Source organism: Acipenser ruthenus, chromosome 3, assembly GCF_902713425.1.
Source record: "Acipenser ruthenus chromosome 3, fAciRut3.2 maternal haplotype, whole genome shotgun sequence".
NCBI lineage: Eukaryota > Metazoa > Chordata > Actinopteri > Acipenseriformes > Acipenseridae > Acipenser > Acipenser ruthenus.
Genome location: NC_081191.1, coordinates 23,543,904 through 23,570,383, shown reverse-complemented (window position 1 = coordinate 23,570,383; position 26,480 = coordinate 23,543,904). Strand labels below are relative to the sequence as shown.

The 26,480-nt window shown below is 41.0% G+C and overlaps 1 protein-coding gene across 6 annotated transcripts in view; it reads left to right on the top strand.

Moving 5' to 3' along the window:
* Positions 1-26,480, top strand: part of LOC117970945 (bromodomain-containing protein 9-like) — a 34,611-nt gene that overhangs the window by 2,265 nt on the left and 5,866 nt on the right. The window contains exons 2-14 of one of the 6 annotated variants that reach the window (XM_034918751.2): positions 7,231-7,463; positions 8,163-8,246; positions 9,709-9,832; positions 14,606-14,663; positions 15,633-15,777; positions 17,929-18,039; positions 18,440-18,621; positions 19,044-19,176; positions 22,979-23,026; positions 23,771-23,846; positions 24,415-24,510; positions 24,671-24,803; positions 25,078-25,189. In XM_034918751.2, the coding sequence (XP_034774642.2) occupies positions 7,231-7,463; positions 8,163-8,246; positions 9,709-9,832; positions 14,606-14,663; positions 15,633-15,777; positions 17,929-18,039; positions 18,440-18,621; positions 19,044-19,176; positions 22,979-23,026; positions 23,771-23,846; positions 24,415-24,510; positions 24,671-24,803; positions 25,078-25,189 (1,535 nt within the window). The remainder of the gene's footprint in view (positions 1-7,230; positions 7,464-8,162; positions 8,247-9,708; positions 9,833-14,605; positions 14,664-15,632; positions 15,778-17,928; positions 18,040-18,439; positions 18,622-19,043; positions 19,177-22,978; positions 23,027-23,770; positions 23,847-24,414; positions 24,511-24,670; positions 24,804-25,077; positions 25,190-26,480) is intronic. The other 5 variants (XM_033993805.3, XM_033993804.3, XM_034918752.2 and 2 more) reach the window with 5 other exon arrangements.

Sequence of the window (26,480 nt, the reverse complement as noted above, 5' to 3'; positions counted from 1 at the left end):
ATATTTTTACTGGGTAGATGAGATTTACAAAAGTTTCTATTAGGGAAGATGGCCAGGAAAAACTGTCTAGTTACTCATATCACTGTTTTCTAGCTATTTTTAGTGGGAAGATGGCTATTACAAATGTTTTTATCAAGGAAGATGGCCAGGAAAAACTGTTTAGTTACTCTCATCACTGCTTTCTAGCTATTTTTAGTTGGAAGATGGCTTTTATAAAAGGTTATGTTGAGGAAGATACTATTTAGCTCTCTCAAGCCATATCTGTCTGTTTTCGCCCTCTAGACAACACCCTCTCCCATAGCCATTTATACTCCCTCTCCTCTTCTGATCCCTACCATGACTAACTTTAATATCCCCGTAATCCTCTCCTCCTGCTCCTGGCTTCTTATGCCGCTACAAATCTAACTCCTCTAACCTGGGGGTGCGTTCAATAGACAGAGCGCTCCAGAGCATTGCGTGGAGCTTTCTATTGAACGACCTGCACGCCGAGAGCGCTTCGTAACGTTAGCTAACGTTCTGAGGAGCTTACTTGGTGGGCGTTTCAAAATGGCGGAGGTACAGTACCAGTGTGGCGACTGATGTAATTTCCCAACATATTGGACTTTTTGACCAACATATCTTTGTGCATTCTTTTTCGTAAAAAACTTTACACCTTTTTTTCGTCGCAGAAAGGGGATGTTAGAATAAGAGAACTTTACTAAATTAGGTACTTTCGCAGTGTTACATTTCTATATAACCAAGAGCACATTATAAACAAAATAATATATGTACTATAAGACTTAAATTATATTGGAAAGAAAAAAAAAAAAAACAGTAGTACTTAAATTGTAAGACTTTGCAGAGGAACAGAAAAGGCAGATGCAGGAACTCATGGAAATGCAGAAGGTTGCAAAACAAAGAAACTAACTGCTAAAGTCATTCGCAGATGTATTTAAAGAATTGTTGAAGAAATCATTTCTTTGGAAAGTTTTTATATATTTGATTTGCTGTATAAAAATGTTACTGGGTTGAATAATTGTTGAAAAAGTAAATTCTATTTTTGGAAAGTTTTTATTTTGTTGAACTATCTTAATTGCAAATGTAAACTGCACTGGAGCCACCTGTAAATAAAACATGCAATATGCAACAATCACAGTACTGAGGAAAAATGCTCTCAATGTAGTTTTCAATCCGTACAGGACTCTGAATTCACTGTTGCTAAAACCATGGTGTTGGCTCTCGATGCAAGTGCAATAGAGGCATTAAAAAGCAGATTTTCTGCACAATCTTCCATAAATTCATCCAAAACGGTGCTAGTGCTGTATTTTCTGCTATCTTTAAAGTTCTCTCTCCGTAACACACCGTTCAATAAGATCTAACTTTCCTCTGCTCCCCCCCCCCCACCAGTGCTCTATCTGGTGCCCTCTGGAATTGTGCGACTTCCAACAATGCTGAATTTATCTCTGCCTTTGCCTCTCACCTCTCTCTTGACTTCCTAGCTCTCACTGAAACATGCATCTCCCCGGATAACACTGCCACTCCAGCCGCCCTTTCCTATCTCTATGTCCTCTCCCACCCCTCGCACCTCTGGACGGGGTGGGGGAACAGGACTTCTGCTCTCTCCCTCCGTGCTCTTTTCTGTCCCCCCTGCTCTCTCCTCTCTCTCTCCTCATTGTTTTCTTCCTCCTCTTCCCTCTCCCTCCACCCCTGTTGTTCTATTAGGTGACTTCAACATCCACACTCCACTGAAACTGCTATTCTGTCCATCACTCACTCTCTACTCTCTGCCCATGCCGCCTCCTCTCCTCTGTCCTAATTCTCCTCAACCTCTCTGCTGCTCCTCAACACATTCTCCTTTCCTCCCTCGCTGACCTGAGATTCTCTGGCACTGCTCTTGCCTGGTTCTCCTCCTATCTCTCCGATCACACATTCAGGGTCCTCTCTGTCTGTTCCTCTTGAATCCACCACCCTCTCTCCCTTCTCATCCACCAAGAACCTCGGTGTCATCCTCGACCCCTCCCTCTCCTACTCTCAACTAGGGATGGGCATTTGGAATTATTTCACTATTCAAGTACTCTCATGATATTATTATCGAGTACTCGAGTACTCTTGAGAATATTTAATGCGTGCACATTTATGTAAATTATCCTAACGCCAGCCATGATGTAAGTCTTATTAACCATGACAGATTGTAATGGCTAAGGTTTCTCATTTCATACAATAAGTGGCAATAAGCGCTGCCTTGCCTGTGAGGAAAACCATAGGCTATAATGTAGCTATAATGTTTCATAGGCTAGGTTGTTGTTTGTGTAGGCGAACTAGGCTACCAATAAGATCTACAACTTACCTGGATCTGTTGAGCTGTGAAGGGTTATGCGCTTTCTCAGGGATTCTGCCACTGCAATCTTGAATTCGGATACTTTGCGTGACTCTCCCATTGTGCGCGTTCAGATGCCTAGTAAGCAGGCTGTGTGCGACTGGATACACCATGGAGATGCAGACATGGGTTTCGCTACAATGTGCTGTTGTAGCGCACTTTAGCAATTGCAGTGCGGGCAAAATGTCCTCGATTGTTTGCCAGTTTTCATCTGTCAATTCTTTGTGTCAGAGAGCTTGTTGACATCTCTGTCAGAGAGAGACGCTGACACTGCCCATCTTTGCTCGTGGAGTCGCTCGCTCATTTCACACACAGAGTTCCATTGAGTGCGACAATACTGAATTAGTTTATGGTCGGGCAGGTTCTGTTCTTGCTTTCGTTTTAGGGCACCTGTTGCAACAGTGCTATGGTGAAAATGAGCCACCAATCTACTGCTTGCGCCTACCACACGACTCACACTTGCAATCTTAAAGCCATCGTTAATGGCAAGCTGGAGAGTGTGAGAAAAACATGGGACAGATTCCCACTGGAGAAGGCTCTGGTTAGCTAAAACCATGTTGCTGGCATTGTCGTGGACACACGCACTAACTTTCTCCAACAAACCCCACTCCTCCGTGGCTGTTCTGAGATGGGCAGCTATGTTCTCTACTGTGTGCCTGTCATCACAGCTGCATGTTTGCAGCACAGTGCTCTTCATTTCCCAGTCCTCGATGAAGTGGCAAGTAACAGTCACGTATGACTCGGTTGTGAGAGCGGTCCACGAGTCTGTAGTAATAACTACCTTGTTGGCACTCTGTAGGTCGCACTTTTATTTCACAGCCCTCTCCTCGTACCTCTTCTCCACTCCTGTGGTTATTGTTCTCCGCGATGGTACTTTATACTCTGGCTCAAGGAAGTTCATCAGTTTGCGGAAGCCCTGTCCCTCCACAAAGCGTAGAGGAGCATATCTTGAGTAATCATTTTAGTTAAGAGCTGTGTAATCTGCTCTGATCTGGCAGGATCACAGCGTCTGGTACTACTGCTAGCGAAGGATGTGATGCGAGATTGCCTACTGTCATCCTCGGCTGTTTTTTCTTTGTGCTTTAGTTTCAGATGCTTAATCATAGAACTAGTGTTTCTGTGATATGCAAGTTTCAGACTACATATCTTACACTGCACATTTGAGTCATTAATTTGTTCAAAATATTTCCATACATCGCTAGGCCTACGTCTGGTCGCCATTCTGACTGTAGTGAACCACGTGATTTCAGTATTAGCTGAAACAGTCCCTCCCCCAACTCTGAATAACACGCTGTTGCAAAAACTGCATTAAAAATGTATTGTTAATGTAAGCATTTCAAATTTCATGGTCTACCTTTGTATTTCACAATACCACATTGACATCATGTTTTTTATGTTTTATTTTATGAAGCTTATGAAATTAATACAGCATATTGTTATAAATCTAAAAAAAAAAACAGATTACTCCATATGTTAACAAATACTAACGTCATTGGCGAGTACTCAGTATTCGAGTAGTCGTGCCCATCCCTACTCTCAACACATCTCTACTCTGGGGCACTCCTGTCGCTTCTTCCTCAGCAACATATGCAGAATTCACCCCTTCCTCACAGACTACTCCGCACAGCTCCTAGTTCAGGCCCTGCTACTGTCCCGCCTTGACTACTGCAACTCCCTCCTGGCCAGCCTGCCAGCCTCTGCTATCCGTCCACTCCAGCTCATCCAAAACTCTGCTGCCCGCCTTGTCCTTTCCCTTCCTCGTTCCTCCCACACTACACAGCTGCTCTGCTCCCTCCACTGGCTCTCTTTTGCTGCTCACATCCAATTCAAAACCCATGTACTCGCCTATCGCTGTCTTGTCCTTTCTACTTCCTCCTATCTCCAGACTATTATTTCTCCCTACCCCACTCTTGCCCCCTCCACTCTTCTGCCACCGGCAGATTAGTGATACGAGTAACTAGACAGTTTCTTGGCCATCTTCCCTAATAAACACATCTGTAATAGTCATCTTGCCAGTAAAAACAGATAGAAAGCAGTGATTTGTGTAACTACACAGTGTTTGCCATATTACTCAAATATATTTTAATGCCCATCGTATCAGTAAAAATTGGCAGAAAAGTCTTCTGTGTTTCTTGCCATTTTCCCACTGCAGACTGTATTAATAACAGTATTTCTCCTGAACATGTATATTCAACTGCATATTTCACAATTACAGATAGATTAAAAGAGGTGTCTACCAAAACACAGTAAAATAGCAAATAAAGCGTAGACATTATTGTAGAGGCCTAAAGTGTCTGTCAAAGTAATTGCAGGCAATCATCCCAGTCATCCGATCATCCCGATCTTCCTTTTAATACGACCCCCAGAAGGGTTCGGCTCAGGCAAGATATGAATGTAAAAACAAAATTGTTTTGTAACTAACCTCTTTTTATGAGTTTAATTATGAAACAGAATCGTCTCAATTTGTTTAAAGGGACGTCGCCTGATTAAAAATAAAACCCTAGAACTTCAAGCCCTACTTTTGTGTGTGTTCACATTTACTTTTTCCAAAGTACTTGTTTTATTTCTTTTTAGCAATATGGACCGCTATTAATATGGGGTGTAATACATTATTATAAAATAAAATACAGTGAATGGTGCACTGTATTAATAATTTCCACTATTCAGTGCTCTGCTAGGAACTGTAACCAAACTATTTTAATAGTGTGTGTACCTATTAGCATGGTTTAGTGTTAGAAAGTGGTTCATCAGAATGTGGTACGCATACCAAAACTTGACCCATGTAATGTCAGAAAGTGATACATTGTCACATTGAAAGTGGTATGCTATCAGATTTTGGTACAGGTGTAATCAGTTGCGATCTGATTGTCAAACAGATGTACATTTAACATTAATGATACATTATTTATTTTGCAAACTTAAACTGGAAACAGACAATCAATTTCTCTAAAGAAAAAAAAAAATCACGACGAACAAGACAAAATGGAAAGTCCACCGCAAAGTTGCACAAGTAAAAAAAATGTATAAGACTCAATGTTGCATATGATAAATATCCACATACTATTTATTTAATGGTGGAAAAATATGATAAATTACATTAACAACAATGTAAAAGACCAAAAACAGCATAACATACCATATTTGAATGGGCACTTACCTGCTTTCTTAGCGGTTCATGTTGTTTAAGCATGTGCGAGCAAGCACTGTGTGCTGCTTACCACTTTTTACAGAGTACCTGAAAATAACACTACACCAGTACTTCAGTGTGGACGCTTTGAGCTGGATTAGTTAGAATGGTTTCGAGATCAGTTAGGTGGACAGGGCCAGAGTGTTACTGAAAATGCTATTGGGTTTAAAACACAACGTTGCGTACCAGTAGCTTAGGCCACTTCAAGCGGACTAAGTTTGGGAATAGAAGAAAATATCAGTAAACTATAAAACAGAAAAAAACACTTCTTATTACTGGGAAGATGGACAGGATACATGAGGCAATGCGACAAACAAACACTGTTTAGAATTACTGTTTTGTATATATTTTTACTTGGAAGCTGGAGGAAGATGGCAAGGAAACATTCAGAAGACATTTTAATGGGAAGACACGATGCATAACCGTTGTGAAATGAAAATAAGTAACCAAACTAATGTATGACTAGGGATAAGTTAATACAAATATTAAAACAATTGTTATGTTGAAAAAGGTATTGCAGGAATGTGTAGAACAAAGCAGACAGCTAGGGAAAGTAATGCATTGTGTTTTAAAACCTAAAGCCTGTTAAATAGCATTTTATGTGTGTGTTATTGTAGTGCATTAAGAACACAGTCAAACCAGTACATGATTGATATGCTCAGCAGGAACATACCTCCCGTTTCAAACAATATGATCCATTTCAGGTTGCACAGTGACGGCAATAGTTACTTACACTAGGACCAATGTACAAGACAGGCCCCCTATCAATATCCTGCTTGTATTGCTGATATATATTAAAAACAAAAGATAATTAAATAAGATCCGATCTGTTGCCTCACGTGCATGATACACTTTTTTTATAATTGTTCTGCATTTTACACCAGAACATGTGTTTCTGCAATTGTGGATGCGTAGGCGGGTACATCCAATGTGATACCTCTCTGATATGTAAAATGCATTGGTAGTAATTGAGCAACATTTGGGGTTCCACTGCACCTATATTAAAATAATTTGCTAATTGTTGTAGTGGGACAATGATCTTTTCAGCAATACCAAAAAGTTTAGTAAACAAGGGTCTGATTGGGGTTTAAAAGACATTAAACACTCAACCCCATCATTCATCATTCCTAAAAAATGTATATTATTTGGGGGGGATACCAAAAAAACAACTCTGAGTTGAGTAAAGCATATAACAAATGCTCCACACCCCAGTGCCACAAACCAACAGATGTGTATGATGCTGAAGTTGGCTTCTTATTCGCCAGCTTCTTTTATTAGGACAGCTTCTTATTTGCATTCCAGCTTCTTATTCACATCCCACACATATAACACAAATAGAATAAGAAACTGTGGTATTTCAGGGTAAAATCGCTCTGGACCACTTATTTCAAAGTTGATTCTCACAGAGGGGGAACTCCTCTACGTCCCCCATACGTATTTATCCCTGCCCAAAACAGATTTTCATACAAAAACAGCAAGCAAACATGGCACAGATTGCAAGTTGGGTAATAAAGCAAATTGAATATTTTAAACCCTGAAATACCCCAGTTACTTACTCAATTTGTGTTACATTTGCGGGATGTGAATAAGAAGCCAACTTCAGCATGTCAGATGTGTCCCAATAATTCTGAACACTACGGTATATAATGTTGTTATTAGAAATAGTTTATTGATGTGTATCTTTCAGATTATCGTTCAGATTATGTGGACAAGCCTTTGGAGAAGCCTCTAAAACTGGTCCTAAAGGTTGGAGGAAGTGAAGTTACAGAGCTTTCAGGATCAGGGCACGATTCCAGTTATTATGATGACAGATCAGACCATGAGCGGGAACGACATAAAGAAAAGAAGAAGAAGAAGAAAAAGAAATCTGAAAAGGAGAAGGATAAGCATGTGGATGAAGAAGAGAGGAGGAGGAGGAAGGTAAGGAAGCAGCAGAGCTCTGGTAAAAAAAAAAATCCTTATTCTTCAGATTACAATAAACAAATGCATTAGGAAGATTTTTCATGGAATCATTTTGTTTGAAAATTCTGCAGTCATTGTACAGTTGTCAAATCATACATGGATCCTGACAGTGTTGGCAATTTGAAAGACACATTTTTCATCTTTAACAGTCTAAAGTCTTTAACATTTAGTTTTGTCACGCTAGATTGTCCACACCTCCAAGTCTATTTATAGTACTGTATGTGTGACCCAACCTTTACAATTATAAAATGGACTGTATGATCTATTTATAGATATTTGCTACATCTTTTTAAGTTATAGTGGATGTAGTCCAATATAGTTGTAGTATTGTGAACATGTTATCAAAGTGTTCCCCTTGAAGTGAACAACTGAACAACTGCAGAAGGAAAAATCCATATGTAAGTTAAAACAATAATTTGGGTTATTTAAAAATGTGTACATTTTTCTGTGTAAATTTTGGTTCCCTTCAAGCTGTCTTAAAATACTCCAACTGCAACACCTGACATAAGCATTTTGTATTCAAGTTTTAATTATAGAGATACTTTGGAGTGCCCCAAATTATATTCTTCGCATTATAAAAACCTAATGTACTGTAGATGAGATTCTTTATCTGCCGTTCACCTTAACATTCTAAGAAAATGCATTGTCTCATTTTAGGAAGAAAAAAAGAGGAAGCGAGAGAGAGAGCAGTGTGACACTGAGGGAGAGGTAGAGGGGGCCAGTACGTTAAAAAAGATGGAGGTAATGTCTATTGGACTGAGGGGGGAGGGATTGATCCATTGCAGGTATTACGGTCATGGTAGTTTTGCTGGACCTGTTCTGATGTTGAAAGGCCAAATCCTGTACCACGGTGGTCGGCAAATGGCGGCCCATGGGCCAAATGCGGCCTGTGGGCAGGTGTCGTCTGGCCCGCGGATGCCTCCTGGCAGGGCTGTATCAAGGGCTGAGCGAGAGCAGAACTTCATTTTAATATTACCGCAAGGGGGGTGTAATGGGGTATTCTCCGTATGACCTTTTTATATATTTCTTGCGAGTAAGCAGAACATTAAGTACAGTACTTGCTGATTGTGAAGATACATTTATGCCTTGCTATGGTACTGGACTCCTCATATGATATATAGGAATGCAGAATAACATCAAACAAAATATCAATAGTAGCATACATTTGTATTTTAAATGCTTCATTGCGTTATGACAAATTTTATGAGAAAAATGGCACTTTCGTTCTGCAATCAGCTTTAGAACACCAGGTGTGATAGACGTGACGGCGATAAGTAGGCAGTCCTCCAGAGATTCTTGTGTCAGCCTATTTCGTGCATCTGTTTTTAATATTGCATTCATTGTGGAATAAGCTGCTTTGCATGTGTAAGTAGATCCAAACATGGAGAGCACAAACAGAGCCAGCGGTAGTTGTCTGGACATATATAGACAGACCAGAATGATTCCAGATTTGCTTTGTTAATGAATTCAGTTTTCAGCAATGACGATGCCTGTAAATATACTACTAGTTCTAGTTGCTGCTTCGTCGATTGCAGGAAGCACATGCTTTGCATGGGACGAGAAATCACCATCGGGTTGATTGAAAACGGATCACAGACGACTACTATTATGTACCTGGGAATGCTGAAGTTGTCAAAGCGAGGACTAAAATTGTCTTTCAGCTGTACAATAAAGTCTGTCATCATTAGGAGTCATTTTGAGTTACGTTTAACTTACAACATATCGGAATGTGTTAAACTAAACTCATTTGTCTCTTAATCGTTACAACACATATGCTATATTTTACTAACATTTATTTGGAGGTTACAAAGACATACTATCACAATTGTTACTTCTTTTTTACTTTTTGATTTGTTTTCAACCGACTTGACCAGCTTTTGTTTATTGATGAGCCACGTGCCATGCTGCAACACAATTTTTTTGGGTGGGGGGGGTATTGCAAGTGGCCCGCTCTGTCACATTCAATTGCCGACCACTGCTGTACAACATCTTGATTTAACAGTGTTCAGTGTGACTGAATTTTATGCATAGAACTGATATTTAATTTGTCAAAACAAAAAGTATGTATTGTACTAAGGCCTTGGCTAGGCATTTTATTGCAACTCGGGGTTTTACTTCTGTTCCTACTGGTCCAAGGTAGAAAATGGTTGTAGTTTGCAGTGATCTAAGCACTTCCCATCTAATACTGAGTATCTTATTTCAGGAAGAAAAAAAGAGGAAGCAGATTGACACTGAGGGTGAGGTGGATGACTTTGACAGGGGAATAAAGGTGGAGCAGGTGGAGCACCCGGCAGACAGGCCAGTCAGATCATGCAGAACTCAGCAGGGTTGGTCCATTCATTCTTGTTAAATATCAGGGCAAAGTATCTGCATTCATACCAGCTTGGATTCTGATCCCATCAAATCTCGGTTTGAGACTCGAAGTATTATATTATATACCAAGTTATGTTGGAAGCTCAATCTAGCCTTTAGTGTTTTTAGTAATGCCCTATTAAAGGGAACAAGACAGATACTGCATCTCGGTGGCTCTGTCATGTTCATGTATCTTGAGTAACGCTGAAGGGTAATGCAAAAAGCGCTCTGCCTTGAGGTTCTATCCATTGTCTTTTGGTGTTTATGAGCTAGGTAATCGCATGACCGAGTGACATCACATAAGTGACTCGGTGCTGATGCCATCCATAGGGATGTGCTTCATTTGTGTTTTTATATAATTAAGATGTGAAGCAAAACTTAAAGTTATCATGTATCTGACTCTAGCAACTCCTGGGGTGGGGGTCGCCAACTTGAAGTGATCATGATAAAGTATATTTATGTATATATCTATATCTGATTGCACCACCTGGCTGAATATAAATTGCTTATAGGAGGAAATCAGCTGGTCAATACCAAACTATCACAGAAATAAATATTGCCTTCATAAAAGGTTGTTTATGTTTTAGTTTGTGTCATAAAGTAGAATTTTTTTTGTTTTACTTTTGCCTACGCTGACATGTTGTGGCAATGTGCCCCGTCCCTGTGTGCATTTGTGTGTATGCGTGCGTGTGTAAATGTTGGTGTATAGATTGGTACACGGGATATAAACGGGTCTGTGTTTCACGTGTATTTAAAAAGTGTAGATTTGTATTTAGGCACGAGGAGAGCACAAATCACTTCACGTGCTGGTTAAATGTAATATGTGAGCACGGGGTTGCACAGAATTAATTCACGTGCTGGGATTCAAGTGAATAATTAATTAGTAATTGAATCCCAGCACAATAGTGTATATATAGACGCACATTTCTTGCACTCAGGGTTGGGTGTTCGAGAGTGGAGAACGGGTGAGGAGAAGTAGGAAAGTAAAGTGAAAGAGATCGTAAATATAAGTGTTTGTACTCACCGTGTTTGTTTGTCTCCGTGCACCGTTTGTTAAGTGTAGTACGTTTTGTTTGTCTCTTTATTTTGGCGTATAGTGCCGTGTCCTGTTTTGTGTACCGTTTAAAACCTTTTATTTGTTAATAAACGCTGAGTGCAGCCATTGCACTCAGCTCATCATCACCACCGTCTCTGTCTGTGTATTCCTCTCTGGTCTGACGCCACCCACTCTGGCCGTCTTTGTGACACGTGGTGTCATCGTGGGATAGCCGCGCCTCCAAGCGTCAGACCAGGAGGGGTTTTGTTTAAAAAAAAAATATATATATATATATATATATATATATATATATATATATATATAATGGCAGAAGACACCACAAAATGGCGGGACTGGTTCCTGGAGAATGCTGGGCTGGAGGCCCAGGCTCTGCCCATAGTCGTTTGGGCCCTGTGGATGATGGACAGTGAGAGATGGGAGGCCTATCAGCAGGAACACACCCCAAACACCTTGGAGGAAGGTGTGGAGTTTCTCCTCAGCTACCTGGAGGCAACGATAAACGGAACAGCAGCCCAGGTAGCAGGACCACCAGCAGAGGAGTACCTGCTGTCCCCATCTCCACCAGCAGAGGGTGAATGCCGGCTGGTTTTGCCTCCACAGCCCAAGCGGGAGGCAGAGACAGATAAAGAGGTGAAGGACAGGGAGGAGGAGTGCCGCCTAAGGGCCAGGCATCCACGGCGATGTAACAAGCCATCGCCGGGGTGCCTCCTCTGCGACCAGGATCATCTGTTCGCCCACTGTCCCTTCCGCAGTTATGGGGAGGAGCTTGAGCGTCCACAGCCCAAGAGGGAGGAGCCTGAGCGTCCACAGCCCAAGCGGGAGGAGCCTGAGCGTCCACAGCCCAAGCGGGAGGAGCCTGAACGTCCACAGCCCAAGCGGGAGGAGCCTGAGCGTCCACAGCCCAAGCGGGAGGAGCCTGAGCGTCCACAGCCCAAGCGGGAGGAGCCTGAGCGTCCACAGCCCAAGCGGGAGGAGCCTGAGCGTCCACAGCCCAAGCGGGAGGAGCCTGAGCGTCCACAGCCCAAGCGGGAGGAGCCTGAGCGTCCACAGCCCAAGCGGGAGGAGCCTGAGCGTCCACAGCCCAAATGGGAGGAGCCTGAGTGTCCACAGCCCAAATGGGAGGAGCCTGAGCGTCCACAGCCCGAGCGGGAGGAGCCTGAGCGTCCACAGCCCAAATGGGAGGAGCCTGAGCGTCCACAGCCCAAGCGGGAGGAGCCCGAACGTCCTACGCCTGAGTGGGAGGAGCCCGAACGTCCTACGCCTGAGTGGGAGGAGCCCGAACGTCCTACGCCTGAGTGGGAGGAGCCCGAACGTCCTACGCCTGAGTGGGAGGAGCCCGAACGTCCTACGCCTGAGTGGGAGGAGCCCGAACGTCCTACGCCTGAGTGGGAGGAGCCCGAACGTCCTACGCCTGAGTGGGAGGAGCCCGAACGTCCTACGCCTGAGTGGGGGGAGCCCGAGCGTCCACAGCCCAAAAGGGAGGAGTCGGTGCGTCCACAGCCCAAAAGGGAGGAGTCGGTGCGTCCACAGCCCAAAAGGGAGGAGTCGGTGCGTCCACAGCCCAAAAGGGAGGAGTCGGTGCGTCCACAGCCCAAAAGGGAGGAGTCGGTGCGTCCACAGCCCAAAAGGGAGGAGTCGGTGCGTCCACAGCCCAAAAGGGAGGAGTCGGTGCGTCCACAGCCCAAAAGGGAGGAGTCGGTGCGTCCACAGCCCAAAAGGGAGGAGTCGGTGCGTCCACAGCCCAAAAGGGAGGAGTCGGTGCGTCCACAGCCCAAAAGGGAGGAGTCGGTGCGTCCACAGCCCAAAAGGGAGGAGTCGGTGCGTCCACAGCCCAAAAGGGAGGAGTCGGTGCGTCCACAGCCCAAAAAGAGGGAAGTCGGGGCTTCCACAGCCGTAGGACCCAAGCTGCCAGCAGAGGGAGAATGCCTGCTGGTCCCACCTCCACCAGCAGAGGGTGAATACCTGCTGGTTCCACCTCCACCGCAGTGGGAGGACTGCTTGCCCCTCCCACCTCCACCAGCAGAGGGTGAATACCTGCTGGTCCCACCTCCACCAGCAGAGGGTGAATGCCTGCTGGTTCCACCACCGCCAGGAGCAGAGGAGCTGGAGCTGCCTCTGCCTCCACCACCGCCAGGAGCAGAGGAGCTGGAGCTGCCTCTGCCTCCGCCACCGCCCGGAGCAGAGGAGCAGGAGCTGCCTCTGCTGCCCGTACCTCCGCAGGGAGTACGGTGGCCGGAGCCCCAGAAAGGGGAGCTGCCGGCCACGAAGAAGGGGGAGGAGGTCTGGAGACCACTTTCCCCAGCAGCAGTTTCGCTGCAGGAGTTCTTGTGGCCGGAGCCCCACAGGAGGGAGCTGCCAGGTACGAAGAAGGGGGAGGTCGGGGGACCACCTGCCCCCGCAGCTTTTTCGCTGCAGGACGGGACCAGCATGCTGTCAGCCGTGCCACTACCGGCAGGGGAGCTGACAGCATTTCCAGCCATGGGCCCACTGAAGCCTCCCTTCCCAGCCCGAGACTTTGTCCTGGACTGCTGGGTTTTTAAGGGGGGAGGTGGCCGTTGAGGCCATGTGTGCTGCGCACAAGGGGGGGTATATGTGGCAATGTGCCCCGTCCCTGTGTGCATTTGTGTGTATGCGTGCGTGTGTAAATGTTGGTGTATAGATTGGTACACGGGATATAAACGGGTCTGTGTTTCACGTGTATTTAAAAAGTGTAGATTTGTATTTAGGCACGAGGAGAGCACAAATCACTTCACGTGCTGGTTAAATGTAATATGTGAGCACGGGGTTGCACAGAATTAATTCACGTGCTGGGATTCAAGTGAATAATTAATTAGTAATTGAATCCCAGCACAATAGTATATATAGATGCACATTTCTTGCACTCAGGGTTGGGTGTTCGAGAGTGGAGAACGGGTGAGGAGAAGTAGGAAAGTAAAGTGAAAGAGATCGTAAATATAAGTGTTTGTACTCACCGTGTTTGTTTGTCTCCGTGCACCGTTTGTTAAGTGTAGTACGTTTTGTTTGTCTCTTTATTTTGGCGTATAGTGCCGTGTCCTGTTTTGTGTACCGTTTAAAACCTTTTATTTGTTAATAAACGCTGAGTGCAGCCATTGCACTCAGCTCATCATCACCACCGTCTCTGTCTGTGTATTCCTCTCTGGTCTGACGCCACCCACTCTGGCCGTCTTTGTGACACATGTGCATTTTGATATTTAATAAAACCTTACTTACCAATATGGTGTCTTAACTTGCAGTAATATTTGTAATGCTTAATGCTAACCCCATCCAATAAACTGAAACTGAAAAATAGGCAATCACTGTTATCACTGTCTTTCCCCAATGCACCTCTTCAGCAACCACACAGCATTTGATTTCATCATAATTAACTTACTATGTTTCTTAATTATTTTATGAAATGTTCAGATCAAGTCGGATTTATATACATTAAACATACCTTTTTGTACTAAAATATATAACAGCAGTTTCAACATACGTTTAAACATACACCCTTGTATTCTTTCCCCTATTGCTATCTAGTATAGGGCAGGTTGAATTAGATATTGCCTTGATGAGTCCCTGCCATAAATCTGGTATACATTTTTTTTATCTCATAAGTTGGTTTCCGATGACTGTGGTTTAGGGCACATTGCTCTTAAAAAAGCTGTTCACATGAATGTTCTTATTTCTGCAGAAAACGACTGCACCCCCCTACAACAGCTACTAGAACATTTCTTACGACAGTTACAGAGGTAAGTTTGTTCTTTGGAAGCTTCACATAGATCATTGCAAAATATGTTTGGCTTATATTTGAACATTTTATTTGGGTATGGTGGAGATGCCCATATAAATGTCACACTATTTCAGTCTATAGGTATTACAAGGTTGCTGTTATCTACAGTAGTGTAAGTACAGGTACTTGAGTTGTTGAGATAACATATGATGATTTCTGGATATTTGTATTTGAGAAGTGCTTTACTTATTAGTAAACCTTAGTTTACTGTCTATCCTCCTATAATGTTTAAGTAACACTGTATTTAACCTGTTGTCCATCCACTAACTCTGCAAGAGTACAGTGTTTAAATTGTGGGAAAATGTTGGCTTACATAAGTCCCTTTCACAGTGGCAACCTACCCGGGTCAGGATCCAGTGTCATGCGGGTTGGCTATGCGATTTCACACTGCTTTTAATAAAGCAGGGTTGACTTGGGTGACAGACGCAAGTAAACCATCGCTTCCATCCAAGTCTCTCTGGACTGAACCGTCTGCCCAAATGTTGATTAGAGCAAATGTTTTTTCATATGTGCTGCAACCTGGCTCATGGTGCATCTCAAGCAACAAAAATATGGCTAAACAGAATAAACAAAAACGTTCCTTGCGGAAGTGAAACCTTCACGTAGACGTGGCTGTTTGTTATTTCATCAGCCCTCATGCATTTTGTCTCTCTCAACCCTGGTCAACGCGTGTAAACCCACATCCAGAGGTGGGTCGCTGGGACCCGAGTTAACCCGGGTAAGTCCCAGATACGTGGTTTCAGACTGTGCTGGATTGTGACCCTGGGTAGCCAGAACCTGGGTTTGGACCAAGGTAGAAGTGCCAGTGTGAAAGGGGCTTAATATATAAACAAAACAGTAAATGTGATGGTTCATTGTTAAATAAATAAATAAATAAAAAGTACTTTAAAAAAAAAAAAGAAAAATTCTTTCTTTTTTTTTTTTTTAGGAAGGATCCCCATGGGTTCTTTTCATTTCCAGTTACTGATGCTATTGCTCCTGGTTATTCCATGATTATTAAGCATCCTATGGACTTCAGCACAATTAAGGATAAGATTGAAATAAATGAGTATAAATCAGTGACTGAGTTCAAGGTAATTTAAACAGAAAAAAAATTCTATTGCATCACGTATACATTACTACGTTACTGTCCTACAACTAGAGTTTTAAAAGATCCCCCAAAAATTAAAATTGTAGATTCAGTTTAATGGCCGTTTATTAAGCTGTATTATCCTAGTGGTGAAAATACAGTACTCAAGTAACTAGGACAGGGCCGGAAATTAGTTGTATAGCAAGTCTTACAAAATTAAGTAGATTTGAAAATCTTCACAGTTTCAGTAGTTTTGTAGCTTTTAAAAATGTGTGGATTTTCTGGTCAAGTTTTTTTTTACTATGTCAACTTTACAGTTTTTATATATATATATATATATACAGACGTGCTCAAATTTGTTGGTACCCTTACAGCTCATTGAAATAATGCTTCATTCCTCCTGAAAAGTGATGAAATTAAAAGCTATTTTATCATGTATACTTGCATGCCTTTGGTATGTCATAGAATAAAGCAAAGAAGCTGTGAAAAGAGATGAATTATTGCTTATTCTACAAAGATATTCTAAAATGGCCTGGACACATTTGTTGGTACCCCTTAGAAAAGATAATAAATAATTGGATTATAGTGATATTTCAAACTAATTAGTTTCTTTAATTAGTATCACACATGTCTCCAATCTTGTAATCAGTCATTCAGCCTATTTAAATGGAGAAAAGTAGTCACTGTGCTGTTTGGTATCATTGTGTGCACCACACTGAACATGGACCAGAGAAAGCAAAGGAGAGAGTTGTCTGAGGAGATCAGAAAGAAAATAATAGACAAGCATGGTAAAGGTAAAGGCTACAAGACCATCTCCAAGCAGCTTGATGTTCCTGTGACAACATATTATTAAGAAGTTTAAGGTCCATGGAACTGTAGCCAACCTCCCTGGGCGCGGCCGCAAGAGGAAAATCGACCCCAGATTGAACAGAAGGATAGTGCGAATGGTAGAAAAAGAACCAAGGGTAACTGCCAAAGAGATACAAGCTGAACTCCAAGGTGAAAGTACGTCAGTTTCTGATCGCACCATCCGTCGCTTTTTGAGCGAAAGTGGGCTCCATGGAAGAAGACCGAGGAGGATTCCACTTTTGACAGAAAAACATAAAAAAGCCTGACTGGAATTTGCTAAAATGCATATTGACAAGCCACAATCCTTCTGGGAGAATGTCCTTTGGACAGATGAGTCAAAACTGGAGCTTTTTGGCAAGTCACATCAGCTCTATGTTCACAGACGAAAAATGAAGCTTTCAAAGAAAAGAACACCATACCTACAGTGAAACATGGAGGAGGCTCGGTTATGTTTTGGGGCTGCTTTGCTGCGCCTGGCACAGGGTGCCTTGAATCTGTGCAGGGCACAATGAAATCTCAAGACTATCAAGGCATTCTGGAGCGAAACGTACTGCCCAGTGTCAGAAAGCTCTGTCTCAGTCGCAGGTCATGGGTCCTCCAACAGGATAATGACCCAAAACACACAGCTAAAAGCACCCAAGAATGGATAAGAACAAAACATTGGACTACTCTGAAGTGGCCTTCTATGAGTCCTGATCTGAATGCTGTCGAACATCTATGGAAAGAGCTGAAACTTGCAGTCTGGAGAAGGCACCCATCAAACCTGAGACAGCTGGAGCAGTTTGCTCAGGAAGAGTGGGCCAAACTACCTGTTAACAGGTGCAGAAGTCTCATTGAGAGCTACAGAAAACGTTTGATTGCAGTGATTGTCTCTAAAGGTTGTGCAACAAAATATTAGGTTAGCGGTCCCATCATTTTTGTCCATGCCATTTTCATTTGTTTTATTATTTACAATATTATGTTGAATAAAAAATCAAAAGCAAAGTCTGATTTCTATTAAATATGGAATAAACAATGGTGGATGCCAATTACTTTTGTCACTTTCAAGTTATTTCAGAGAAAATTGTGCATTCTTCGTTTTTTGTGGAGGGGTACCAACAAATTTAAGCACGTCTGTATATATATATATGTGTGTGTGTGTGTGTGTGTATAATATATATATATATATATATATATATATATATATATATATATATATATATATATATATATATATATATGTGTGTATGTAATGTGTGTGTGTTGTCAGTTTTAGTATACTTAAATAGAAGTGCTGTAGTTTTAAATTCTTCCTTTTGTATTTCAGGCTGATTTCAAACTGATGTGCGATAATGCTATGGTTTATAACCGACCAGAAACTGTGTACTATAAGGCAGCAAAGAAGTTGCTTCACACAGGATTTAAGATGATGAGCAAAGTAAGGAATCTTAAAGAAAGATCTCAGAAAAAAAATGTCAACTATTCTCCACATTGTTTCATTCATTAAAGCAATTTTATTGTTTTGTTTTTACTTTGTTGGTTGGCCTCACACTTCATCCTTTGAAGGCCTACACCTTGATGAGATGAAGTTGTTTGAGAGCCTGCTGTTTGTGACCAGACATCAGCAAACTTGGACAGGACTTTCCTCATTCTAGACTTTTACTGTTATGCTTGAAAGAATAATTGTGAACTGTGAAAAAACAAAGCAAAAAAAAAGCATGCCACTGTGGACCTAAACAAGCTGCAATATGCCACCATGTCCATTCCATCCCATAATCGTAGCACTCCTGCTATGGGGAGAAGTAAAGTCCCTGCGGTTCTGTTATTTCTGATTCTAGGAACGGCTTTTAGCTTTGAAGCGCAGCATGTCGTTCATGCAGGACATGGATTTTTCTCAGCAGGCAGCTATTTTGGGCAACGAAGACACAACAGAAGAACCGGTTCCAGAAGTTATACCAGTGCCTGTTGAACCGACAAAGAAATCAAAGAAACCAGTGAAAGACATGAACGAAGTTGTAAGGTAAACTGCCAACACAAATAAAGCATATACTATATGCAATAAAAAAATAAAGCTTTTTGAAAACCTTTAGAAGATTAACGTTGTCAAAATATTCCCAATGGAACGTGAACGAATCACAAAGGTGATTATCACCTGCTGGGGATGCAATGGGAAAGAGGCGGCACGTTATGTATGTCGCACTTAAGTATGTTAATTGTATTGATAGAAACACTTACTAATTGTGATTTAAGGGCATTCTTTAGCAGAAGTTATCTAGAGTATCACTATATCGCTGCACGGATGCAATATTGATCCAAATCTGGGAAGGGTGTCACCCTTAAATATGTACATGTTCACAGTAGATGTAAGTCCTCTACTTTTCTGTTACTGCCATGGTAGGGGATTCTTGTTACATGTCTCCAATGTTGTTCCCCGCCCCCCAGCTATCTGTATGAACCAGAAGGCACAGCTTGCAGTTTAACAGATAGCACAGCTGAAGAACATGTCCTGGCATTGGTGGAACACGCAGCTGATGAAGCCAGGGATAGGATCCGCAGACATCTTCCCTCTAGCAAGGTATAGTTTGTAGTTCAGTGTGGAGCAAAGTACATCATCAGAATATATTAGATTTACATTGAATATCCATTTTCATAGTGCTTTTAAGGAATTGAACAGGAATCTTTGTCTCGGTGGCTGAACAGTACTGGTAATTAATACCTAGCAGAAACTGTTGATTATAAAATGGTATAAACAAAGGGTTATTTAAAATGTTATTTCCTGGGTAATATAATCAGGTTGGTCCATCATAATGATTTTGGGGTAAATTGATGCGTTGGCTTGTCGTTTTGAAACACTATACCTCTGTAGCATTCTTTGTAATTTTAAGTACAGTTCATAACAAGAATTAGCATAGCTTAAATGATTGAGTATTTTTTTATAATTTCAGTCTGTACCTAATGTTTAAGATATCTAAGAACAAGTATTGACACTTCCTTTCTGAATTAGATTTAGTAGCCATATAGTTCTTTTTTCATTTCATAATCATTTTACATTCTCAAAACCATCCAGCACATTTTCATCCTGTATATTATGTATATTTAAACTTGGCTGAAATTATATAAATTGCATATTATGACACCTCCCAACTTTTTACCAATTTAAAAAATTGCAACTCCAGTAATCTGCACAATGTTGTCATTCTGATTAATTGTAATATTTTTCAGCTATTGGTCTAGCATTTATTGTTTTTTCCAAAAAACAATAAAACAGGAAATGTAAAAAAAACATTTAAATGTAACATTTATAATTGTCTGACGTGTGCATCAATTTTATCCCCATACCTCTAAATTGAAGATTTTTATTTTTATTTTTGAAACTTTGGACTCTTCAGTACTAACCTACAGTGCCTATAGAAAGTCTACACCCCCTTTCAAAATGTTCACCTTTTGTTGCCTTATAGCCTGGAATTAAATTGCAATTAAAATAGTTTTTTTTTCATTTATCTACACATCCTACCCCACAACTTACAAGTCAAAAAGATATTCTACAAATTTGTAGAAAATTAATAAAAAATAAAAACTAAAATAGCTTGGTTGGATAAGTGTCCACCCCCCATGGAAGAAGACCGAGGAGGATTCCACTTTTGACAGAAAAACATAAAAAAGCCTGACTGGAATTTGCTAAAATGCATATTGACAAGCCACAATCCTTCTGGGAGAATGTCCTTTGGACAGATGAGTCAAAACTGGAGCTTTTTGGCAAGTCACATCAGCTCTATGTTCACAGACGAAAAATGAAGCTTTCAAAGAAAAGAACACCATACCTACAGTGAAACATGGAGGAGGCTCGGTTATGTTTTGGGGCTGCTTTGCTGCGCCTGGCACAGGGTGCCTTGAATCTGTGCAGGGCACAATGAAATCTCAAGACTATCAAGGCATTCTGGAGCGAAACGTACTGCCCAGTGTCAGAAAGCTCTGTCTCAGTCGCAGGTCATGGGTCCTCCAACAGGATAATGACCCAAAACACACAGCTAAAAGCACCCAAGAATGGATAAGAACAAAACATTGGACTACTCTGAAGTGTCCACCCCCCTTGTAATAGCAAGCCTAAATTAGCTCAGGTGTAACCAATCGCCTTCAAAATCACACACCAAGTTAAGTGGCCTCCACCTGTATTGTAGTGATTCGCATGATTTCAGGATAAATTCAGCAGTTCCTGTAGGTTCCTGCTGGGTAGTGCATTTCAAAGCAAAGGCTCAAGCATGAGCACCAAGGCGCTTTCAAAAGAACTCCGGAACAAAGTTGTTGAAAGGCACAGATCAGGGGATGGGTATAAAAAAATATCAAAGGCCTTGAATATCCCTTGAGCATGATCAAGACAATTATTAAGAAGTGGAAGGTGTATGGCACCACCAAGACCCTGCCTAAATCAGACCGTCCCTACAAACTGGATGACCGAGCAAGAAGGAGACTGATCAGAGAGGCTACCAAGAGGCCAATGGCAACTTTGCAAGAGCTACAGGCTTTTATGGCCAGGACTGGTCAAAGTGTGCATGTGACAACAATATCCCAAGCACTCCACAAATCTGGCCTGTATGGTAGGGTGGCAAGAAGGAAGCCATTACTCAAGAAAGCCCACTTTGAATCATGTTTTGAAGTATCCAAAAAACAATCTGGAGATTCTGTAGCCATGTGGCAAAAAGTTCTGTGGTCTGACGAAACTAAAATGGAACATTACCCAAAGAACACCATCCCTACTGTGAAGCATGGTGATGGCAGCATCATGTTATGGGGATGTTTCTCATCGGCAGGGACTGGGGTTTTTGTCAGGATAGAAGGGAAAATGAATGGAGCAAAGTACAGAGAAGTCCTTGAGGAAAACCTGCTGCCCTCTGCAAGAAAGCTGATACTGGGACAGAAGTTCACCTTTCAGCATGACAACGATCCAAAGCACACAGCCAAAGCATGTGGCATGACTTGAAGATTGCTGTCGATCAATGCTCCCCAAGGAACTTGACAGAGCTTGAACAGTTTTGTAAAGAAGAATGGTCAAATATTGCCAAATCTAGGTGTGCAAAGTTGGTAGAGACCTATCCCAATAGACTGCCAAAGGTGCTTCCACCAAGTATTAACTCGGGGGGTGGAGATTTATCCAATTATGATCTTTCACTTTTTGTATTTTAATATATAATTATTTTCTCAATAAAAATGTTTTTCTCCTTAACAGGGTGGAGTATGGTGTGTAGATAAGTGGGGAAAAATCCTAATATAAATGCATGAAATTCTGAGGCACTGACACAACAAAATGTGAAAAAAGTTCAAGTGGGTGTAGACTTTCTATAGGCACTGTAAATGTCCACTACCATTCATTTCTGGCCCTATAAAGCAGAGACTGGCAATTGTGCTGAGTTGTGTGGTGGTTTTAGGGTGAGGACTGGTGCTCACTTGAGACCACCAAAATCATTTTACTTGTGACTAGATTTAAACCCAGTTCCCTCAGGTTAAAGGCAATGAATTAGCTCTGTGCAATCTTGCTCCTCACCCTTTCCCACTCAAATCACTTTAGAAGCAAATGTGGAAGTTTATGAATATGGTCCTCAAACAAACTTGACTTTCAAGAACAAAATGTAATTAAATGATAGTAAAATATCTTCAAGAATCCTGACGTCTGTATGAGTTCTACTCGGTTATCAAAAAAAATGTAATTCCTGTTTCACATGTTTTAAGTTATTGGATATTTAAATAAAATGGAATAAAATCTCTTTCAAAATGTGTTTTTTACCCAACACAAAACAAACTTTTCCCTCGGTTGCCTTTGTCTAAATAATTATTCAGTACCAATAAAATCCTTTTGATCACTTCCTGATTTTTCTCTGCTTGTTTCAATATAAATTAATCTCCCAATGTGCTCAGCGTCTCTACACTGAATTGTGGGATTAGTCCTGGTAAAGCTTTAAACTGATTTAACCAGACAAACAAAAATCTCCCATTGTACAACGGTAGATAATTCAGTCATAATGATTAGGTTAGGGCTAGTCTACGACACTACCTGTGGTACAGCAGTGAACTGGTTAGCGACCCTTTAAATCACGCAAGTCATTGCCATGGGTTCGAACTCAATTGAATAGATCAGGGAATTGCTGCTTTTTTGTTGCGAAATTAACACATTAACAAGCTTATTGTGGTTTCATTGGTCAACAAAAAGCATGTTAAAGGGAATTACTCCTCCAAACCCCTTCTAAATATGGTCTACTTCATGAGTTTCTGTCTCTATTTTTGATTAGTTTACTATGTTTAAACATAAATAAAAAACTAAATATAGAAAAAATCTATGGCTGCAGTTTTCAAACATGTGGCTCTTGATTTCTTCTTCAATACAGCAAGACACCCACAGAACTCCAAACAAAATGCAACTAATCAAAAGAAAGGTACTTTTTTGTATTATAAAGGAAAGTTTTAGCCATAACTTGCTTTAATGGGGACTAAACCTTGTGCTAGGTGGATTTAAAATACATAGAGTTTAGCCTGTAGCCTAATAACTTTAAAACTGTTTTTACCTTATTTTATTTTGCATTATAAATGAATTAGAATTGTGTATAAATATATTAAATATATGTATACACTATTCAATTTGGCAAACGTTTGTTTCTGTTTCAGCTTGGTTTATTAGCATAAGTTTTGCCACGTTTTTATTTATACATGTCTCATCCTGTAAAAATCCATAACTAACAAAGTTGTAGCATGAAACTTTTTTTTTCCCTCTGCTTTCATACATCACAAGAGTACCGGATAATGTACTGTCATTTTCAGAGTACAACGAGCACCCTGTGTGTAATGCTCATGACTAAACAGCCATGACTTACATTCTTTGTAAAACATGAAAAGTTTAACTGGTATGCATGTCTCACATAATAGCCAATGAAAAACACCTTACTATGTCACTACCATACTATATCCTAAGTAAAGTGCACCTAATGTGAAACCAGTATATAATATACATAAGTTCTCCCAACATTTTTTTAAAATGGTGCCTATTAATCTATAAACTACGGTAGTGCTCTTGAGATCGGGTCAGTGGCATAGTAGCAGTCCGTACTTTCCTGATGGCGTTTGTTGTTTGATGCTCAAATTAAACAGGACACCTTGACGAAGCCTTTGTTTTTTTTTTTTAGATTGGCTACCTGAAAAAGGATGCAGATGGTGCTCTGGTGTATACTGTCGTCAACCAGTCTGATCCGGAGACTGAAGGTAGGATTGTTGACACGAAGTAATAGCTTTGCATGATAAATACATACAAACATAGATCATTAATTGAGTTATCTACAGTGAGGCTGAAGGGGAGATTACTATAGTTCTGTATTTAACAGAGCAGTTTAGTCAATTCACGTTTATACAAATATAGGTTATTATGCACTATTCAATGAGGGAGCATTTGGAAGCCATATTAGAAGATAGTAAAACTTGATTCCCAAAGAACTGTGGAATTCAGACTTGAGAATTGTGTTGCACTGTATTGCCAGGTTTACTATGGGACAGAGGATGGATTTGGAATCGCTTACTTTTTGCAAGACTTGTCAAGGGAACATTTTGTTCATATAAGAAGCCTTTTCTCACAATTTTTTATTTTTAGATTTCAGTTTCAATTGTTTCTGTTGGTTTCAGCTATTAATTTACCTGAAGTAATAGATACTCATGTCTGCAGTTTTCTCTGAAGTAGAGTTAAATGTATGTCTTTTCGGTCATGCAATGGTGGAATTTTTTTTCTTATGACTGTTTTAATGGTTACCTTTATGTAAAGTAACTTGTTTATTTGCAGAAGAGGAGACCCACCCTATTGATTTAAGCTCGCTGTCAAACAAACTGCTTCCTGGTTTAACTACCTTGGGCTTCAAAGATGACAGAAGAAACAGAGGTACGTCTAATGGGCACAGTCTGCTGGCAGCCAGTACCTTTTGTTTACACAATGCTTTAATTTAAATCAATTTTAGAGATATTGTGACAAGTCTTTTATTTAGTTTTAATTGTATATTAAGAGATATAATTCATATTGTTCTTATTTACCATATTTTCAGTTACATACCTCAACAGTGCCTATAACACACAGTCATTACAGAACAATACAGTTTTCCCTGATCTCAGGCCAGATGAAATGGAACTCTTGTATTCATCATATGGGGATGACACTGGTGTGCAGTGTGCCTTAAGGTAAATCTGACTTTTCTATTTCCAACATTCACTAATGATTACAATTGAGAACAATTTACAAAAAGGCATATTTTCATAGGTTTTACCAATTGTGGATCATGTTGTTGTGTGTGGGGGGGGTCTTTTTGTTTGTGATTTGTCACAGTACTGACAATCACTCTTTCTTAAGTGTTGCATAGTACCAAACTGTATAGTATGTTATCTGACTCAAAATCAGCTTAAATATGTAAAACCTAACAAAAGTTATCAGATTTATTGGAATGTTGTCATTCAGTTTGCAGGAGTTCGTAAAAGGATGTGGGAACTTCACAAAGAAAATAGTGGATGGCCTGTTAGACCAGATGACAGGCGGTGATCATTCCAAAGCTATTTATCAAATAAGACAGGTATTTCTGCTTAGTAACAAAATAGAAACTAAACATACTTCTCTCTCTCTCTCTCTCTCCTCTCTCTCTCTCTCTCTCTCTCTCTCTCTCTCTCTCTCTCTCTCTCTCTCTCTCTCTCTCTCTCTCTCTCTCTCTCTCTCTCTCTCTCTCTCTCTCTCTCTCTCTCTCTCTCTCTCTGCCAAAATGGGCTCTATTTATGTGAGTCTGCTACACCCAGGGTTCTGGTAATTGCTGTTCTCCCGGGTGACCTTTTTGTCTCTTGTAGGAGCTTGGGTGTCGGACATGTTGTGCGAGGGCACAATCCCCTTAAAATATCTGCCCTCACATATCTCCCATTGATCACCCTGCCCCTTGGTCTGTCACAGCAGTTAAAAATATTTATTAAGACACTATTATTATTATTATTATTATTATTTTCTTAGCAGATGCCCTTATCCAGGGCGACTTACAATTGTTACATGCTATCACATTATTTTTACATACAATTACATTATTATTATTTATTTTTTTACACATTATTTTTACATGCAATTACCCATTTATACAGTTGGGTTTTTACTGGAGCAATCTAGGTAAAGTACCTTGCTCAAGGGCACAGCAGCAGTGTCCCCCACCTGGGATTGAACCCTCCGGTCAAGAGTCCAGAGCCCTAACCACTGCTGCCCTAATGAAGATTACACTAATAAAGATGTATAAAAACCTATGAATGTAATAAAGTACAGTAATACAACTGCGATGGGACCAGAGTAAGGGCAGCTGCTAAGAAATAAATAATAATAATATGTAAAAGGCGGATACATTAATCCTGTTTTAAATACCATTATACACAGCTGTAACAATTACTGTACTATATTATTATTTTGAGATTCAGCTTTTATTAGGGAGCTCCCCTAAATCCCTTGTTTAGAAAGATACAGGGTATTAATGCTTGTGACAGAGTAGCCGTCTGCCGTGTGGATGCATGCATTCGCTGACAGGCAGGAGATCGAGACGGAGGTTGAAGTTGACACGCCCTGCAGGCATTTATTTGCATATTGTAGCGCTGAGCTGTGGACTGTAGACTGTTCAAAGTTTTTTGTTTTTTTTTAAATTTTTAGCTTTTAGTGAAGAATGGCTCTCATTCCTCTCCTCTCTCACAAACTCAATCTCTCTCTCTCTCTCTCTCTCTCTTTTTCTCTCTCTCTCTCTCTCAATTCTCCCGCTGCCAGATCCGTTTCTCTCTTTCAAACTGTCATCTCCTCACACACACCCAAGTCCCTCCCCCTTCCTCACTCATTGGTCCAACATTCCC